Source organism: Pristiophorus japonicus, chromosome 10, assembly GCF_044704955.1.
Source record: "Pristiophorus japonicus isolate sPriJap1 chromosome 10, sPriJap1.hap1, whole genome shotgun sequence".
Taxonomy (NCBI): domain Eukaryota; kingdom Metazoa; phylum Chordata; class Chondrichthyes; family Pristiophoridae; genus Pristiophorus; species Pristiophorus japonicus.
Window position 1 is genome coordinate 44,985,971 of NC_091986.1, and position 21,295 is coordinate 45,007,265.

Sequence of the window (21,295 nt, forward strand, 5' to 3'; positions counted from 1 at the left end):
ATTCATGCACAAGGACCCCCAGGTCCCTCTGCACCTCAGTATGTTGTAATTTCTCCCCATTCAAATAATATTCCCTTTTACTGTTTTTTTTCCCAAGGTGGATGACCTCACATTTTCCGACATTGTATTCCATCTGCCAAACCTTAGCCCATTCGCTTAACCTATCTAAATCTCTTTGCAGCTTCTCTGTGTCCTCTAGACAACCCGCTTTCCCACTAATCTTTGTGTCATCTGCAAACTTTCTTACACTACACTCTGTCCCCTCTTCCAGGTCATCTATGTATGTTGTAAACAGTTGTGGTCCCAGCACCGATCCCTGTGGCACACCACTAACCACCGATTTCCAACCCGAAAAGGACTCATTTATCCCGACTCTCTGCTTTCTGTTAGCCAGCCAATTCTCTATCCATGCTAATACGTTTCCTCTGACTCCGCATACCTCTATCTTCTGCAGTAACCTTTTGTGTGGCACCTTATCGAATGCCTTTTGGAAATCTAAATACACCACATCCATCGGTACACCTCTATCCACCATGCTCGTTATATCCTCAAAGAATTCCAGTAAATTAGTTACACATGATTTCCCCTTCATGAATCCATGTTGCGTCTGCTTGATTGCATTATTATCTGAAGGCAGAATATTATCTGAATGGCGGCAGATTAGGAAAAGGGCAGGTGCAACGAGACCTGGGTGTCATGGTACATCAGTCATTGAAAGTTGGCATGCAGGTACAGCAGGCGGTGAAGAAGGCAAATGGCATGTTGGCCTTCATAGCTAGGGGATTTGAATATAGGAGCACGGAGGTCTTACTGCAGTTGTACATGGCCTTGGTGAGGCCTCACCTGGAATATTGTGTTCAGTTTTGGTCTCCTAATCTGAGGAAGGGCGTTCTTGCTATTGAGGGAGTGCAGCGAAGGTTCACCAGACTGATTCCCGGGATGGCAGGACTGACATATGAGGAGAGACTGGATCGACTGGGCCTGTATTCACTGGAGTTTAGAAGAATGAGAGGGGATCTCATAGAAACATATAAAATTCTGACGGGACTGGACAGGTTAGATGCAGGAAGAATGTTCCCGATGTTGGTGAAGTCCAAAACCAGGGGTCACAGCCTAAGGATAAGGGGCAAGCCATTTAGGACCGAGATGAGGAGAAATTTCTTCACTCAAAGAGTTGTGAACCTGTGGAATTCTCTACTGCAGAGAGTTGTTGATGCCAGTTCGTTAGATATATTCAAGAGGGGGTTAGGTATGGCCCTTATGGCTAAAGGGATGAAGGGGTATGGAGAGAAACCATGAAAGGGGTACTGAGGTGAATGATCAGCCAATGGCCTACTCCTGCACCTATTTTCTATGTTTCTCTGGTTCTATGTTTCAACCAACATCACTAAAATACATTATCTGGTCATTATCACACAGCTGTGTGCAATTTGGCTGCCGCGTTTCCTACACTACAACAGTGCCTACACGTCAAAGTGCAACCAACATCATTAAACAGATTATCTGGTTATTATCACATTGCTATTTGTGGGAGCTTGCTGTGCACAAATTGGCTGCCACGTTTCCTACATTACAACGGTGACTACACTTCAAAAAGTACTTCATTGGCTGTAAAGCGCTTTGGGACGTCCTGAGGTTGTGAAAGGCACTATAGAAATGCAAATCTTTCTTTTATTTTTTTTCACAAGGGAAGTCATCAAGTCATCAGAACTATTATCCACCAACCAACAACCTTGCACTGTAGCTTACTCTTCTGGCTACAACTGTAAGCTTAATTGTTTCTGTTCAGCTTTCAGATCTTGTCACGTTATACATAAGTACTCGTATGGTGTAATTGAAAATGATTAGTTCTCGTGCTTTAGGCGTCTTTCAATAGACTGGAACGCAGAACACCAGTTTCTTGGCACATATGCACCATTTGCTTTTTCTTCCCTCTTTTGTACAGAGCGTATAAATTTGCTGACAATCATACAGAATTCCAGAGGCTGGAATGAAAGATCATCTATCCTCTCTTTAGAATCATATAGCACAGAGGGAGGCCATTCGGCCCATTGTGCTCGTGCCGGTTCTTTGAAAGAGCTATCCAATTAGTCCCACTCCCCCTGCCCTTTCCCCATAACCCTGCAAATTTTTCCTTTTCAAGTATATATCCTTTTGAAAGTTACTATTGAATCCACTTCCACCACTTTCAGGCAGTGCATTCCAGATCACAACAACTCGCTGCACAAAAAATATTCTCATCTCCCCTCTGGTTCTTTTGTCAATTACCTTAAATCTGTGTCCTCTGGTTACCGACCCTCCTGCCTCTGGAAACAGTTCCTCCTTATTTACGTCAACAAAACCCTTCATAATTTCGAACATCTCTATCAAATCTTCCCTTAACCTTCCCTGCTCCAAGGCGAACAATCCCAGCTTCTGCAGTCTCTCCTCCCTGGTCACATGATTGTAAAGCTCCTCTGCACCCTCTCCAAGCATAACAAGCAGGTTAATGTTCAACTTTGAGAATTAGGTTCATTCCAAGCTCTAATCTGCAGGGTTGGTACCAGAACTGAGAGGTTATAGCCTTCAGGAAAGGCTGAACAGGCTGGGGATCTTTTCTCTCGAAAAGAGAAGACTGAGGGGTGACCTAATAGGGGCCTTTAAAATTATGAAAGGGTTTGATAGCATAGACATAGAGAAAATGTTTCTACTTGTGGAGGAGACCAAAACTAGGGGTCATAAATATAAAACAATCAGTAATAAGTCCAATAAGGAATTCAGGAGACATTTCTTCACCTAGAGAGTGGTTAGAATATAGAACAAGGAGTGGTTGAGGAGAATAGCATAGTTGCATTTAAGGGAAGCTAGATAAACAGATGATGGAGAAAGGAATAGAAGGTTATGCTGATAAGGTGAGATGAAGTAGGCACGAGGAGGCTCATGTGGAGCATAAACACTGGCATGAGGACCAGCACTGGGCAAATTACTGGAATCAATTCTGAGGGACAGTATAAACCTTCATTTAGAGAGACATATATTAATCAAGGACAGTCTACATGGATTTGTTAAGGGAAGGTTGTGTCTGACTAACTTGATTGAGTTCTTTGAGGAGGTATCAAGGACGGTCGATGAGGGCAGTGCGTTTGATGTAGTCTACATGGATTTTAGCAAGGCTTTTTATCAAGCACCACATGGCAGGCTATTCAAAAAAGTAAAAGTCCATGGGATCCAAGAGAGAGTGGCAACTTGGATCCAAAATTGGCTCAGTGGCAGGAAGCAAAAGGTAATGGTTGAGGAGAGTTTTTGTGATTGGAAGGCTGTTTCCAGCGGGGTTCTACATGGCTCAGTACTCGGTCCCTTACTTTTTGACGTATATATTAATGATTTAAACTTAAATGTAGGGGGTATGATAAAAAACATTTTCAGATGATACATAAATTGGCCGTGTGGTTGACAGTGAGGAGGAAAGCTTCAGACTGTAGGAAGATATCAATTAGTTGGGCAGAAAAGTGCAAATGGCATTCAATTTGGAAAAGTGTGAGGTAATGTATTTAGGGACAGGCAACGAGGCAAGGGAATACACAATAAATGGGAGGATACTGAGAGGTGTGGAGGAACAGAGGGATTCTTACAGGTAGCAGGATAGGCCAATAAGGTTGTTAAAAAGGCATACAGAATGCTTTCATTTATTAGCCAAGGTGTAGAATACAAGAGCAGGGAAGTTATTCTGTAGTTAGGCACAGCTTGAGTACTGTGTGCAGTTCTGGTCACCACAATAAAGGAAGGATGTGACTGCACTAGGAAGGGTGCAGAGGAAATATATAAGGATGTTGCCAGGACTGGAAAATTTAGTTATGAGGAAAGTCTGGGGTTGTTTTCCTTGGAACAGAGGAGGCCGAGGGGAGATTTAATTGAGGTGTATAAAATTATGAGGGGCCGAGATAGAGTGGATAGGAAGGACCTATTTCCCTTAGCAGAGGGGCCAATAACCTGGGGGCATAGATTTAAAGTAGTTGGTGGAAGGATTAGAGGGGAGATGAGGAAACATTTCTTCACTCAGAGGGTGGTGGGAGTCGAACTCACTGCCTGAAAGAGTGGTAAGGCAGAAACCCTCATCACATTTGAAAGGTTCTTGGATGTGCACTTAAAGAGCCATAACCTACAGGGTTACGGACCTAGTACTGAAAGGTGGGATTCGACTGGATAGCTCTTTTTCGACTGGCACCGACACGATGGGCCGAATGGCCTCCTTCGATGTCATAATATTTGTGTGATTCTGATTCTACAGACCAAATTAGAGAAAATATACGACCATTCTTCCGTAACATAGAAAAATCAAAATACTGTGGGAGCGGCACAAACAGGGAGAAAAGTAGAAAAAGCTGGAAACACTCAGCAGGTCAGGCAGCATGGAGAGAGGGGAGGAGGTCGGATTAATGAAAGAAAAGACGAGTGCACTGCCTCGAGGGGAAATTGGAGAGGATGTTGAACAGATGTTTTGAATGAAGCAAAATCAAAGCAATTCACTTCTTCTCTATTTTTAGGGGCCGAAGTTGCCCTTTTTTTTTAAAAAAGAGTAGTTACCGCCTCAAAGTCCGCTGGCCTGGGCGAAGCCCTCCCTGGTGGCCCAGTGGGCGCCAAGTAGGCCTCGCACCGTCCCTCCCCTTTAAGTGAAGGGGGAGAGACGTTGCTAAGCGTCAGCGTGACGCAGCACGTCCGCGTTGTGCTGATGTCATCAGCATTGTGCTGACGTCACCACCCGCCTCCCACCCCGCTCCCAACTCGCTTCTGCCCCTCTGCCGCACCAAACACCGCCCCAATGATTTTTCAGAAGAAAAAAAGAGGGCAATTTCCCTCGATTCCCCATCGATTGGGGCGGTAATTGACCAAATAATTCTAATTAACCGTCCCGTTTGGCCACTTAAATTCTTCTTTAAGCTGATTAAATTTAGAAACATCAACATCAACTGACAGTGCAGAATCAGTACAGCACGATCATCCTTACAGGAATAAATCGGAGCAATTCATGCTGCTTCATACAAAGGGAACCGCAGGCTATTTTTCAAAATCCAAAGTTATCCAATTGAATAGAATAATGCCGACACCCAAGATAATAAGTTCTCAGATAACATCGACCTAGGTTTTTATTCTATTTCTGCCCTTGCTGATATAGTTAGGCTCATACTGCCTCTCCATCCTTTGCCCGTCATATCTCATCACTTTCATTAAACCATGAATGATAATGGAGAGATTCTACTTGATGGAAAGAAAGACTTACATTTCTACTGCGTCATTCATGACCACCGGACGTCCCAAAGCGTTTTGCAGCCAATGAAGTACTTTTTGAAGTACTGTAAGAAATGTAAGAAATGCGGTAGCCAATTTACGCACAGCAAGCTCCCATAAACAGAAATGTGATAATGATCAGATAATATGTTTTTGTTGTGTTGATTGAGGGATAGCGACTCAAACCCCAAATCGTTCAATGTTGCACATATGAGATCATGAAGGGGTTCGACCAAGTAGACGCAGAGAGGATGTTCCCACTTCTGGGAGAGACTAGAACTAGGGGCCATAAATATAAGGTAGTCACTAATAAATCCAATAAGGAATTCATGAGAAACTTCTTTACCCAGTGAGTGGTGGGAATGTAGAACTGGCTACCACAGGGAGTGGTTGAGGTGAATAGTACAGATACATTTAAGGGGGAACTAAATAAGCACGAGGGAGAAAGCAATAGAAGGCTATGTTGATGGGGTGAGATAAAGAGGAGTGGGCGGATGCTCGTGTGGAGCATAAACATCGGCACGGACCAGTTAAGAACGCATGAACATGAGAAACAAGATCATGGCTGATCTTCTACCTCAAGTCCACCTTCCCACCCGATTCCCACAGAGCCCAAAATTCTATCAATCTCAGCCTTGAATATACTCAATGACTGAGCATCCACAGCTCTCTGGAGTAGAGAATTTCCAAAGATTCACAACCCTCTGATTAAGAAATTTCTCTTCATCTCAGTCCTAAATGGCTGACCCACTGGGCCGAATGGTCTGTTTCTGTGCTGTACGTTTTTTGTAATGCTACAAACTCGGCCACATATCAGCGTTGCTAATCCAAAAGCAATGGCATGGATGTTCACCTTTGGCAGATCGGTTAACTGATGATGGTGGACTGACTGCCTGTTATAAACCAGTGAAATCGATTGAAAGGAAAAAAAAAATCGTGCTAGGTATAGAGCAGGTGAACAATCTACTACTGGCAGATTACCCCCAATCTATCTACTTACTGATGCAAGGCTTATTCTTTCAAGCATGTTGCCTCTCATCTCCATTAACCTACTGATCCCATGGCCATTCTAAACTTGGACAGTCCAGTGTGTAGAGCCAATGGAAGCAGGCTGCACACAACAGGCACTTGTGTACTCTACAGCAGAGTACTGCTCTCCGGCTTGGCTATCGAGTCTGCATGTCAAATCCATTGATGTCCAGCTGAATTCAACCCTGAGAATTATCACCAGTATGCTTTTATTGGCACCAATACCTTGGCTGTCCGTGCTTGCGAACATCACACCACCACAACTACGCCGCGAATTTACAGTCTCCAGAGAATACAACTGCTACACCAGCAAAGACATGCCGATCCAGACCAACTTGAACAACCTACCACCAACCCGTTTCAAATCTAGAAGGCCATTTAGACCATCGCCGCAGCCCTTCAGCGATCTCCCGACAGCCTTGATGACCGATGGCGAAATGCTTGGAAGAACTGTGACAAACGGAATGGATTCCTTATAGAAGACCCCACAGTACAACCTAAAGGATCAAACCTTCCTCGCAAACAGTGGACAACTATCAACCACCTCAGAACTGGTCATGGTGGATGCTGCCACCTTCTCCATAGATGGAATATTAAAGCATCCCCATCATGTGATTGTGAAGTTCCTGATCAGATCCTGGAGCATATCATTGAGCACTGATCTCAGAGTAAATTCATAGCCACAAGATATCCACACTGTTACACTGGAAGCTTTGGTCTGGGTATCCAACTTAGATATTGACATTTGATTTGCTTTGCTACTACCATACGAAAGAAGAAGATATTAGGCACTCCAAGTTTAGGACGATCGGTATTTTACTGTAGATGTGGTGTGGACTTCCAGAAGGCATTTGACAAGGTGCCACATAAAAGGTTACTGCACAAGATAAAAGTTCATGGGGTTGGGAGTAATATATTAGCATGGATAGAGGATTGGCTAACTAACAGAAAACAGAGAGTCGGGATAAATGGTTCATTCTCGGGTTGGCAATCAGTAACCAGTGGGGTGCTGCAGGGATCAGTGCCGGGACCCCAACTATTTACAATCTATATTAACGACTTGGAGGAAGGGATCGAGTGTAATGTAGCCAAGTTTGCCGACGATACAAAGATGGGAGGAAAAGCAATGTGTGAGGAGAACACAAAAAATCTGCAAAAGGACACAGACAGGCTAAGTAAGTGGGCAAAAATTTGGCAGATGGAGTGTAATGTTGGAAAGTGTGAGGTCATGCAATTTGGCAGAAAAAAAATCAAAGAGCATGTTATTATTTAAATAGAGAAAGATTGCAAAGTGCTGCAGTGCAGCGGGATCTGGGGGTACTTGTGCATGAAACACAAAAGGTTAGTATGCAGGTACAGCAAGTGATCAGGAAGACCAATGGAATCTTGACCTTTATTGCAAAGGAGATGGAGTATAAAAGCAGGGAAGTCTTGCTACAGTTATACAGGGTATTGGTGAGGCCACACCTGGAATACTGCGTGCAGTTTTGGTTTCCATATTTATGAAAGGATATACTTGCTTTGGAGACAGTTCAGAGAAGGTTCACAAGGTTGATTCCAGAGATGAGGGGCTGGACTTATGAGGAAAGGTTGAGTAGGTTGTGCCTCTACTCATTGGAATTCAGAAGAATGAGAGGTGATCTTATCGAAAGGTATAAGATTATGAGGAGGCTTGACAAGGTGGATGCAGAGAGGATGTTTCCACTGATGGGGGAGACTAGAACTAGAGGGCATAATCTTAGAATAAAGGGCCGCCCATTGAAAACTGAGATGAGGAGAAATTTCTTCTCTCAGAGGGATGTGGATCTGTGGAATTCGCTGACTCAGAGAGCTGTGGAAGCTGGAACATTGAATAAATTTAAGACAGAAATAGACAGTTTCTTAAACGATAAGGGAATAAGGGGTTATGGGGACCGGGGCAGGGAAGTGGAGCTGAGTCTATGATCGGATTAACCATGATCATATTAAATGATGGAGCAGGCTCGAGCGGCCGTATGGCCTACTCCTGCTCCTATTTCTTATGTTCTTATGAGATTACATTGTATAAAGGGCCACAGGCATGTCTGAGTCAAATGCTGAGGGAGACCACTAAACTTTTGCAGTGGAACTGACCTCAAAGGAACGGGCGGCTGATCCGATATTTGCCAATGTAGAAATTACCCCCCAGATGTGGAGACTGGGTGTAAAAGGTGAAAACATAAATGCAGTCACGGCATAGTCATTTCACATCTGGAGGAGTTCAAAGTTTACCAATACGCACATAATAATTAACAAGATTTATATTTCACTTCATGAAACACACTGAAATTAGGATTTCTATCTCAAAACAAGAGCAGTTCTTGAGGGGTTTTGATACAGTAAATAGGGATAAACTGTTTCTACTGGCAGTAGGGTCAGTAACCAGAGGATACAGATTGAAGGTAATTGGCAAAATAACCAGAGGGGAGGTAAGGAGAAATGTTTAATGGAGCAAGTTGTTGTGATCTGGACACACTGCCTGACAGGGTGGTGTAAGGAGATTCAATAGTAACTTTCAAAAGGGAATTGGATAAATATTTGAAAATGAAAAATTTGCAGGGCTATGAGGAAAGAGCAGGGGAAGTGGGACTAAACAGATAGCACTTTCAAAGAGCCGGCATCGGCACGATGGATTGAATGGCCTCCTTCTGTGCTGAACCATTATATGGGCTCAATTTTGGCCACCATTCTGCGCTGTTCTTTTGACATATGCAGCTTATTTTTTGGAGCAGACAATAATCTGCAACTTTGGCCAAGGTTTCTGCGCCGTTCTAAAGTAGGTGCGTCCGATTTTTTTAGTTCCCAATTTTTTTACGTCACTGGAGGCGGAACCTGTCGTGTGCGGCACTTCTGGCCATTTAACCGAGTCTGACCAAGTACGATTTTATCTAAAGTGGCACACTGCACCCTTGTGAAAAACTTTCCCTACACTTAAGGGAATCGGCGCAGAGAAGAGAAAATTGGCGGAGAGGAGACGCCGTTATTCAGCGGAGCTGAAGACAGGGCAGGTCGGTGGGTCATTTCGACCCGGGATAGGTGCGGGCCGGCCTGCTGCCATCCCGGGCCGAAAGGACCACGCACCGGCTCACTGCCATCCCAGGCCGAAAAGACCACGCACCGGCTCACTGCCATCCCAGGCCGAAAAGACCACGCACCGGCTCACTGCCATCCCGGGCCGAAAGGACCCCGCACCGGCTCACTGCCTTCCCGGGCCGAAAGGACCCCGCACCGGCTCACTGCCTTCCCGGGCCGAAAGGACCCCGCACTGGCTCACATTACCTCTTTGGCTGAGATTAACTATCTCACCTGGTCAAGGCACTGAAGAATGGATGGTGTCCGAGCATTCATACTAAGTGAGCCAGAGCCTCCAGAAGAGGAGGAGAGAAAATAAGGAGAGGCGGGGAGGAAAGAAAGATAAGTTTATGTGTTACAAATCCAGTGGGTTGCTCATAATAAGTCGGGCGGGCCGGAGCGGGGTTCTTTCCGCCTGGGATGGCAGCGGCTTCAGTTTCCAGCCCAGCCCAGCCTCAGCCCTTTTTCAGTTCCAACCTCAGCTCTTCTGAGCGTCCCTCGTTACCCTAGCAACATCAGTTTTTGACACAGGCCTTAAGCTCCACCCACAAAGCTTAAGGCCAATATGCGCTGCTCCAAATTCAAAGTTAATTCCGCCGAAACTTGGGATTTTGTTTGCTGCAATTGGGCCACTAAAAAAATCGACGTACCTCTTCAACTGTGCCAAAAAACACTTGTGGAAAATTGAGCCCTATGATTCTAAGGGAAAATTAACACAATTCGGCTTAACCTTTAAGAACTGCACTTCCTGCTGTCTGATTGGAGAATGTTGACAGCGAGCATGGAAAAATTCACAGCACAAAACTTCCTCCCATATCCCTGGGAGCAATTTAAACAATTTGCTTACATTTCAATACACTTCTCACTATGTTGGTTTTAGATTATTACTCAGATACAGTGTGAAAGATAATATTTGCTACCCTGACTGTAGGCCCCAAGCGCTGGAATTTCTTCACAAAACCTCTTCCTCTCTCTCTCCTCCTTTAAGAGTCTCCTGAAAACTGGTCTCTTTGGCCAAGCTTTTGGTCACCTGTCCTAATATCTCCAGGACTTGAGCACAAAATATCTAGGCTGACACTCCCAGTGCAGTGCTGAAGGAATGCTGCACTGTCGGATGTGCCATCTTTCGGATGGGACATAAACCAAGGTCTCGTCTGCTCTCTCAGGTGGATGTAAAGGAATCCATGGCATTATTTCGAAGAGGAGCAGGGGAGTTATCCCTGGTGTCCTGGCCAATATCTATCATTCAACCAACATTACTAAAGCAGATGAACTGGTCATTAAGAACATAAGAAATAGGAACAGGAGTAGACCATACGACCCCTCGAGCCTGCTCCGCCATTCAATAAGATCATGGTTGATCTGATTATGGACTCAGCTCCACCTCCCTGCCCGCTCCCCATAACCCTTTATCCCTTTATCATTTAAGAAACTGTCTATTTCTGTCTTAAATTTATTCAATGTCCCAGCTTCCACAGCTCTCTGAGGCTGCGAATTCCACAGATTTATAACCCTCCGAGAGAAGAAATTTCTCCTTATTCTAAGATCATGCCCTCTAGTTGTACTCTTCCCCCATCAGTGGAAACATCCTCTCTGCATCCACCTTGTCAAGCCCCCTCATAATCTTATAGCTTTCGATAAGATCACCTGAATTCCAATGGCAGAGGCCCAACCTACTCAACCTTTCCTCATAAGTCAACCCCCTCATCTCTGGAATCAACCTTGTGAACCTTCTCTGAACTGCCTCCAAAGCAAGTATATCCTTTCGTAAATATGGAAACCAAAACTGCACGCAGTATTCCAGGTGTGGCCTCACCAATACCCTGTATAGTTGTAGCAAGACTTCCCTGCTTTTATAAAAGCAGGGAAGTTTTGCGATAAAGGCCAAGATTCCATTGGCCTTCCTGATCACTTGCTGTACCTGCATACTATCCTTTTGTGTTTCATGAACAAGTACCCCCAGGTCTCGCTGTACTGCAGCACTTTAAAATCTTTCTCCATTTAAATAATAACTTGCTCTTTGATTTTTTTTCTGCCAAATTGCATGTCGTCACACTTTCCAACATTACACTCCATCTGCCAAATTTTTGCCAACTCAGTTAGCCTGTCTATGTCCTTTTGCAGATTTTTTGTGTCCTCATCACACATTGCTTTTCCTCCCATCTTTGTATCGTCAGCAAACTTGGCTATGTTACACTCAGTCCCTTCTTCCAAGTCGTTAATATAGATTGTAAATAGTTGGGGTCCCAGCACTGATCCCTGCAGCACCCCACTGGTTATTGGTTGCCAACCAGAGAATGAATCATTTATCCCGACTCTCTGTTTTCTGTTAGTTAGCCAATCCTCTATCCATGCTAATATATTAACCCCAACCCGGTGAACTTTTATCTTGTGCAATAACCTTTTATGTGGCACCTTGTCAAATGCCTTCTGGAAGTCCAAATACACCACATCCACTGGTTCCCCTTTATCCACCATGTTTGTTACATCCTCAAATAATTCCAGCAAATTTGTCAAACATGACTTCTCCTTCATAAATCCATGCTGACTCTGCCTGACCAAATTTTGCTTTTCCAAATGTCCTGCTACTGCTCCTTTAATAATGGACTCCAACTTTTTCCCAACCACAGATGTCAGGCTAATTATCACATTGCTGTTTGTGGGAGCATGCTGTGTGTAAATTGGCTGCCGCGTTTCCCACATTATAACAGTGACTACACTTCAAAAAGTGTTTCATTGGCTGTAAAGCACTTTGGGACGTCCGGTGGTCATGAAAGGCGCCATATAAATGCAAGTCTTTCATTCCTTCAAGATGCTATACAAATGCAAGTTGTTGTTAGCAATATTACAGAAATCCTAGTCCAAGAGAAGACATACATACATGTTAATCAATCAGCAATCACGGTACTACCTGCAAGCATGCTGGGGCTCTGCCCTGAGGCTTGTTCATGTCCACCGCCACCAGCTGCCATCCACCTGCTGCATCTTCATGGAACATCTACAGAGAAAAGACAATTCTGCTCACTCACATACCTGCTTTAAATAACCAGAAAATAGTACACAGGTTCAATAATCTTTACTACACAGAGGTCTGTGGAGAGATTTTTTTTTTAAGTCGTTCTTGGGATGTGGGTGTCGCTGGTAAGGCCAGCATTTATTGCCCATCCCTAATTGCCCTCGAGAAATGATGGTGAGCTGCCTTCTTGAACCATGTGGTACTCCCACAGTGCTGTTAGGGAGGGATTTTCAGGATTTTGACCCAGCGATGATGAAGGAACGGTGATATATTTCCAAGTCGGGATGGTGTGTGTAACTTGGAGGTGATGATGTTCCCATGCACCTGCTGCCCTTGTCCTTCTAGGTGGTAAAGGACACGGGTTTGGGAGGTGCTGCCGAAGAAGACGCGTGAAGTTGGGATTGTTCTCCAGAGCAGCAATGGCTAAGCGGAGATTTAATAGAGCTGTTCGAAATCATTGAAGGGTTTTGATCGAGTAAATAAGGAGAAACTGGTTGCCGACCCGCACCAGAGGTCACAAATTTAAGATAAGTGGCAAAGAACCAGAGAAGAATTGAGAATTTAAGTTGTTATGATCAGGAATATTCTGCCTGAAATGGCGATGGGAGCAGATTCAATAGTAACTTTTAAAAGGGAATTGGATATATATTCGAAAAGGAAAAATTTATAGGGCTATAGGGAAAGAGCAGGAGGAGTGGGACTAATTGGATCGCTCTTTCAAAGAGCTGGCACAGGCATGATGGGCCGAATAGTCTCCTTCTGTGCTAATTCATGGAATAGGTGAAGTAGTTTGAGTCACTATTTTGACATAGCATTAATGCAGCGTACATCTCACTGCCACTCAGTGAACTCAATACATCAGATACATTGTGCCCAAAGGTTAACTCAGAGTCAGAAATAGATTGGTGGAAGTGCGGGGGCATAGTGGGATGGGATTTTCAGACGGGAGATCCAGAAGTAAGGGTTTTGTGCAGGTCCTGCTGAATTTAACGGCAGGATGGTTCCTCAATTTTTTTTCAGCAGATTTCCCGGCAGACAGCCAGATAGATGGGGGTGAGGGGGGGGGGGAGGGGCGGGGTGCGGGGGGTAAATCGGATGATTGCGGGAGTCCGATTATGCAGCGGGAAGCTCGTTGAGCCTGAAGGAAACTCTCCTGCTCTGTCTGGCCCGCAAGCAGTGCTGGAAGCATGCTCCCCTCACAGATCCACCAACTTCCCGGAATCCCGACCTCCACACGCTGAAAATGCAAACCCTGTTTAAAATGGAGGCACACAGCCTCGTTGAAAGATTTTAGTGAGGGACCTGCATCCCGTGAGCAGATTGGTCGCCCGCCCCTCGTCCCACCTCCCGAGCGGATTGGTCGCCCGCCCCTTGTCTCGCTTCCCGAGAGTGGATTGGTCGCCCACCCCTTGTCGCGCTTCCCGAGAGTGAATTGGTCACCCGCCACTTGTCTCGCCTCCCGAGAGCGGATTGGTCGCCCGCCACTTGTCTCGCCTCACGAGAGCGGATTGGTCACCTGCCCCTCATCCCGCCTCCATTAAAACCAGAAGGGGTCGGGGTTGAGAATTTTAATATTTTTACCTACCCACTCGTCGTTGGGTGTATAAATCCCCCACATAAAGTCTGTTGCCACGATAAAAGTGAAATTGCGCAGTCGATAGTATAGAGCTGGTTTTCCAAACGCTAGTGGACAGACATGCCTGCCAGACATGTGTACTTGAAAGACTGGCCCTTGTACATACAGGAAACTAAACAATAAACACATACACTTTCCTTTCACAGTGAATAGTTATGTTTTCTGCGGCAGGACATAGTCTTTGCAATATCACAAAAGCAAAATTCTGCGGCGGCTGGAAATCAGAAAGAGAAAGAGAAAATGCTGAAAAGCACTCAGCAGGTCAGGCAACATCTGTGCAATCATCAGAGATTTTCACAGATACTGCCTGACCTGCTGAGTGTTTCCAGCATTTTCTATTTTTATGATTAACTGAAGGGAAAAAAAAACATTTCATAATGCATCAGGTATGAAGGACCGGGAACAAATGGACGCTAGTCGTGTATGTGAGTTATGGCAACTATTCTCAAAATTAAACGAACACTCCCATCGCCCGCTGTTCTATTTCATTGTTGTGAAGCGGACCATTAAGTCAATTCAAGGTATGCTTTTTATTTTGAAGATTTCAGTGGCATGAACAATCCTAATTCTGGACAATAAAATTATACATCAAAGCCTTGAGATGAAGACAGCACAGATCACCAGTGAAACGGAATCACAGTTATATTCCTTAGAGTGTGAAGAGCCATAATTTACGATTGCTAGTTATGTGAATGCAACTCACTGTCACTGTTGACAGCTTCTGCTTACATAAAAACATAAGAATTAGGAGCAGGAGTTGGCCATATGGCCCCTCGAGTCTGCTCCACCATTCAATAAGATCATGGCTGATGTTTGACCTCAATCCACTTTCCCACCCAATCCCCGCATCCCTTAATTCCCTTAGTGCCCAAGAATCTATCGATCTGCTTAATATATAGGTGGTGAAATCCTGGCAGAGTTCAGAAAAAGTAATCTCGCTGTCATATTAAAAATCCATGAAACAGAGCTATGATTGTGTGGTGAGTGCCCAATTCTGGGAGGTATGTATTGGGGGTGGGGTGGGGGGGGCGGGGGGACTATTCAGGTGGGCAGTAGCGGGACACGCAGTGGAAATTTGCCACACTGGATCTTTAAAAAAATATTTATTGTGAGGATGTGGGCGTCCCTGACAAGGCCAGCATCTACTGCACGTCCCGAGTTGCCCCCGAGTTTGTTACAATGGTGAGGCTTACTAGCAATCTTCCCTTAAAGCTGCATGGCCGCTCCCTGCAGCTCCCAAGCCGCCGGTTCACTGGCGTTTAAATAGGAAAAACCACCCATGATATTCTGAATGGGCTGAAGGGCCGAGCACCCAGAATTTTTATTTACAGGGAACATTGCTTGCGAGGCCACTTCAGAAGGGAGTTATGAATCAATCACATTGATGTGAACATAAGAACATCATAAATAGAAGCAAGAGTCAGTCATTTAACCCTACGAGCCTGTTCCGCTATTCAATAAGATTATGGCTGATCGACTTCAACTCCACCTTCCCGCACTATCCCTACATCCCTTAATTTCCCAAAATTTATCGATCTCGGTCTTGAATATACTCAAAGACAGCCTCCACAGCCCTCTGGGGTAGAGAATTCCAAAGATTCATCATCCGCTGAGTGAAGAAATGTTTTCTCATCTCAGTCCTGAATGGCCGACCACTTACTCTGAGACTGTGACCCCGTGTTCTAGATTCACCAGCCAGGGGAAACATTTTCTCAGCATTAACCCTGTCAAGCCCCTTAAGAATTTGACATGTTTCAATCAGATCATCGATCACCTCTCATTCTTCTAAACTCTAGGGAATATAGGCCTTGTCTACTCAATCTCTCCTCATACTGCAATCCCCTCAACCCAGGAACAAGTCTGGTGAACCTTCGCTGCACTCCCTCTAAGGCACTCGACACTATGGGATTGCAGTCAAGTATAGGCTCAGACCGGGTAAGGATTCTTCAAATTCTGGCCTCTTGAGCATCCCTGATTTTAATCACTCAACCTTTGGTGGCTTTGCCTTCAGCTGCCAAGGAGACCCAAGCTCTGGAACTCCCTCCTTAAACTTCTCCAGCTGCCTCTCTTCCTTTAAGATGCTCCTTAAAACCTACCTCGTCACCTGTCTCAACATCTCCTTATGTGGTTCAGTGTCAAATTTTGTTTGATAATCACTCCCATGAAGCGCCTTGGGACGTCTTACTGCGTTAAAGGCGCTATATAAATGCACGTTGCTGCTGTTTGATATTTCCGTGCATGAACTCCCGGTATACACATTACCTGTGTTGTGGCAGTTGAGGTCGTGCTGCTTCTCGACCCCCACATCTGCTGAAACTGAACTCTTATTTCAGCAAAGGTCTCTATGATAACTGCAATGAATACATTCTGAAAACAAAGAAAGAAAATTCATGAGCTCTCTAATCACAAGAAATAGGTAACAATTTTAATGGGACTCCTTTGTGAAAAAGTGTTTGGGTAACTGCATCAATCAATGCTATGACACAAATTCTTCCAAAGTCCAAAGTCATGTTGCTGGCCTGACGAAAGGTCATTGACCTGAAACATTAACTCTGTTTCTCTCTCCACAGATGCTGCCTGACCTGCTGAGTGTTTCCAGCTTTTTCTGTTCTTGCATCACGTTACATGTTGACAAATCTAAAAACAGGACTCCCCTACTGTTCTTCACTCTAAGAAAAAGCTTTTTTCACCAGAATGATACCGGGGCTAAAAGGGTTAAATTACGAGAACAGGTTGCACAGACTAGGCTTGTATGCCCTCGCATACAAGATTAAGGGGTGATCTAATCGAGGTGTTTAAGATGATTAAAATGAATTGATAGGGTAGGTAGAAACTATTTCCTCTGGTCCAGAACAAGGGGGCGTAACCTTAAAATTAGATCCAGGCCGTTCGGGATGATGTCAGGAAGCACTTCTTCACACAAAGGGCAGTGGAAATCTGGAACTCTCTCCCCCAAAAAAACTGTCGAGGCTGGGGGTTAATTGAAAATTTCAAAACTGAAATTGATAGATTTTTGTTGGGTAAGGGTATTAAAGGATAGGGAACCAAGGCGGACAGATGGAGTTAAGTTACAGATTAGCTGTGATCTAACTGAATGGCGGAACAGGCTCGAGGGGCTGAATGGCCCACTCCTGTTCCTATGCTCCTCCCTACTTATTTATGAAGACATCTTGTAAAAGACAAACAAGTCAGGGATGGAAGAGACATACAAGGGATAATTTTATAGATTTGCACTCCCAACACAGAACTTTGTATTGCATTGCCTACAAGGGTGGTGTAAGAAGTTTCAATTCAAAAGAGAATTAAATAAATACTTCAAAAGGAAAACATTTGCCGGGTTATGGGGAAAGAACAGGGGAGTGGGACTAATTGGATTGCTCTTTCAAGGAGCTTACACAGCCACGATGGGTCAAATGGCCTCCCTCTGCACTGTATCATTCTATGATATTAGGCATTTAGGCTCACAATCCTCATGAGTTTTGAAATGTATTTAAATGTATTGAAATGCATCACACCTGACCATCAGAGGGCCCACCTGTTGGAAACCCAAGGGATCACAGCATCCCTTGGGAGCACAGTATATAAGTGGGCCACCCACGAGGTACTTGCACCCAGGAGTCTTATTAAAGGTGCGAAGGTCACACTTGCTCATTGTACACAATACTCAGTTTCATCCTTTATTATGAGTGTACCAATTGGCGATGAGGTAACGATCAACCGCGCAAAAATGCAAAGAACATTCGGTATCCTGGAGAAGTTCTCAGAAGGGGACGATTGGGAGGCCTCAGTGGAGAGACTCGACCAATACTTCGTGGCCAACGAGCTGAAAGGGGACAAGAACGCTACCAAACGAAGGGCGATCCTCCTAACTGCCTGTGGGGCAACAACCTATGGCCTCATGAAGAATCTCCTGGCCCCGGCAAAACCGACAGAGAAATCCGACGAAGAATTGTGTACGCTGGTCTGGAGCACCTAAATCCTAAGGAAAGCGTTTTGATGGCGAGGTATCAGTCCTACACGTGTCAACGATCGGAGGGCCAGGAAGTGGCGAGCTATGTCGCCGAACTAAGGTGCCTCGCAGGACATTGTGAGTTTGAGGGATTCCTAGAACAAATACTCAGAGACTTTTTTGAATTGCACATGAGACAATCCTTCACAAACTGTTGACTGTAGAAACTCCGAATCTAAGTAAAGCCATAACGATAGCCCAGGCATTTATGTCCACCAGCGACAACACCAAACAGATTTTGCAGAGTAAAGATGATTCGGTCAGTACTGTGCATAAAGTAACGTTGGTCACAAGCAGAAATGCACATGGCAGAACGTACATGCCGGCTGCTGTGGCCCGATCTCAATTGACCCAGAGTCCGCCATCAATCGTTAATGCGAGGCAGTTAACACCTTGTTGGCGTTGTGGAGGTGATCAGCGGCCCCATCAATGCCGCTTTAAGAACTATGTGTGCAATGGTTGCAGAACAATGGGACACCTCCAACGAATGTGAAGGCAAGCTGCAAACCCTGCAAACCACCACATTGCAGAGGAAGATCGATTCACTGTGGATCAGGTTGAATTGGAGACTCGTACGGAGGAGGCAGAAGTGTACGGGGTACACACATTCACTACGAAGTGTCCACCAATAATGTTGAAAGTTGAACTGAACGGTATTCCAGTATCTATGGAACTGGACATGGGGGCAATTCAGTCCATAATGAGTAAAAAGGCCTTCGACAGGCTGTGGGGCAAAAAGGCACACAGGCCCAAGCTCAGCTCTATTCACACCAAACTAAGGACTTCACATCAAGGAACTAATCCCTATAATTGGCGGTGCTGAAGTCAAAGTCTCCTATGACGGAGCAGTATACGAACTCCCGCTGTGGATTGTGCCAGGAGATGGCCCCACATTGTTTGGCAGAAGCTGGTTGGGAAAAATCCGCTGGAACTGGGATGACATCCAAGTGCTTTCATCCGTCGACGAAGCCTCATGTACCCAGGTTCTGAGCAAGTTCCCATCGTTGTTCGAGCCAGGCATTGGAAGCTTCCAGGGGGCGTAAGTGCAGATCCATTTGGTTCCTGGTACACGACCCATCCACTACAAGGCTCGGACGGTACCGTACATGATGCGCGGAAAAGTGGAAATTGAGCTGAACAGGCTGCAATGTGAAGGCATCATCGCGCCGATGGAATTCAACGACTGGGCCAGTCTGATTGTCCTGGTACTTAAGGAGGACGGCACGATTAGAATTTGTGGGAACTATAAAGTAACGATTAACCATTTTTCGCTGCAGGACCAGTACCCGCTATCCAAGGCAGACGACCTATTTGCGACCCTGGCTGGAGGGAAGATGTTCACCAAGCTGGACCTGACCTCAGCCTACATGACGCAGGAGCCGGAGGAGTCTTCGAAAGGCCTCACCTGCATCAACACGCACAAAGGTCTGTTTATCTACAACCAGTGCCCATTCGGGATTCGGTCGGCCACAGCAATCTTCCTGCGGAACATGGAGAGCCTGCTAAAGTCGGTTCCTTGCACAGTGGTTTTCCAGGACGACATATTGGTTACAGGTCGGGACTCCATGGAGCACTTGAAGAATCTGGAAGAGGTTCTTAGTGGGTTGGATCACGTGAGACTCAGGTTGAAATGCTCGAAGTGTGTTTTCCTGGCACAGGACGTCGAGTTGTTGGGAAGAAGAATCGCAGCAGACGGCATCAGACCCACCGCGCCAAGACAGAGGCCATCAAGAACATGCCACGACCAGAGAACGTGACGGAGCTGCGGTCGTTCCTGGGACTCCTGAACTATTTTGGTAATTTCCGACCTAGGTTCAGCACCCTGCTTGAACCCCTACATGTGCTACTGTGCAAGGGAGACGACTGGGTATGGGGAAATTCACAAGAGGCTGCCTTTAAGAAAGCCAGAAATCTGTTGTGTTCAAACAAACTGCTTGTCCTGAATAACCCTTGTAAACGATTAGTGCTAGCTTGTGATGCGTCGTCATACGGGATCGGGTGTGTGTTACAACAGGCTAATGAATCGGGGATTTTGCAACCAGTTGCTTATGCATCCAGGATGTTTGTCCAAGGCCGAAAGGGCCTACAGCATGATTGAAAAAGAGGTTCTGGCATGCATCAATGGAGTGAAAAAAATGCACCAGTACTTATTTGGCCTCAAGTTTGAGCTTGAAACTGACCACAAGCCACTCATATCGCTGTTCTCCGAGAGCAAAGGGATTAATACCAATGCCTCTGCCCGCATCCAAAGATGGGTGCTCACGCTGTCGGTATACAACTATGTAATCCGCCACAGACCGGGCACAGAGAACTGCGCAGATACTCTCAGTCGGCTGCCATTGCCCACCACTGGGGTGGAAATGGCACAGCCAGCGGACTTGCTCATGGTCATGAAGGCATTCGAGAACGGCCCGCCAGATCAGGACCTGGACCAGCCAGGATCCATTGTTGTCTTTGGTAAAAAAAACTGTGTCCTCCATGGGAGCTGGTCCGGTGTCCCAGTGGAGACTCAGGAGGGGTTCCACAGATGCAAAGACGAAATGTCCCTGCAGGCGGACTGCCTATTGTGGGACAATCGCGTGGTCTTGCCCAAGAAAGGCAGAGATACATTCAATTATGAACTGCACAGCACCCATCCAGGCATTGTAATGGTGAAAGTCATAGCCAGATCTCTCGTGTGGTGGCCCGGCATTGACTCAGATTTAGAGTCATGCATGCGCCAGTGCAACACTTGCTCTCAGCTGAGCAACGCACCCAGAGAGGCAGTGCCAATTTTGTAGTTGTGGCCCTCCAAACCGTGATCGAGGATCCACGTAGACTCTGCGGGCCCATTTTTAGGCAAAATGTTTTTGGTTGTCGTGGACGCTTACTCAAAATGGATTGAACGTGCAATAATGTCAGTAAGCATATCCACGGCCACTATTGAATGCCTACGAACCATGTTTACCACGCATGGCTTGCCTGATGTTCTAGTCAGCGACAATGGGCCGTGCTTCACCATTGCTGAATTCAAGGAATTCATGACCCGCAACGGGATCAAACATGCCACATCTGCCCCGTTCAAGCCCGCATCCAACGGCCAGGCAGAACGGGCAGTTCAGACCATCAAGCAAAGCTTGAAACGTGTGTCGGAAGGCTCCCTGCAGACCCAGCTGTCCTGAGTGCTGCTCAGCTACCGCACCAGACCCCACTCACTCACCGGAGCTCTCCCAGCGGAGCTGTTCATGAAAAGGGCGCTCAAAACAAGGCT

The 21,295-nt window shown here is 45.7% G+C and overlaps 1 protein-coding gene across 1 annotated transcript in view; it reads right to left on the bottom strand.

Annotated features, from left to right (window-relative positions):
• nalcn (sodium leak channel, non-selective) overlaps positions 1 to 21,295 on the bottom strand; it is a 364,870-nt gene that overhangs the window by 263,176 nt on the left and 80,399 nt on the right. Inside the window, exons 8-9 of the mRNA XM_070891788.1 lie at positions 16,299 to 16,403; positions 12,296 to 12,382 (exon numbers count right to left, since the gene is read on the bottom strand). Coding sequence (XP_070747889.1) covers positions 12,296 to 12,382; positions 16,299 to 16,403 — 192 coding nt within the window. The remainder of the gene's footprint in view (positions 1 to 12,295; positions 12,383 to 16,298; positions 16,404 to 21,295) is intronic.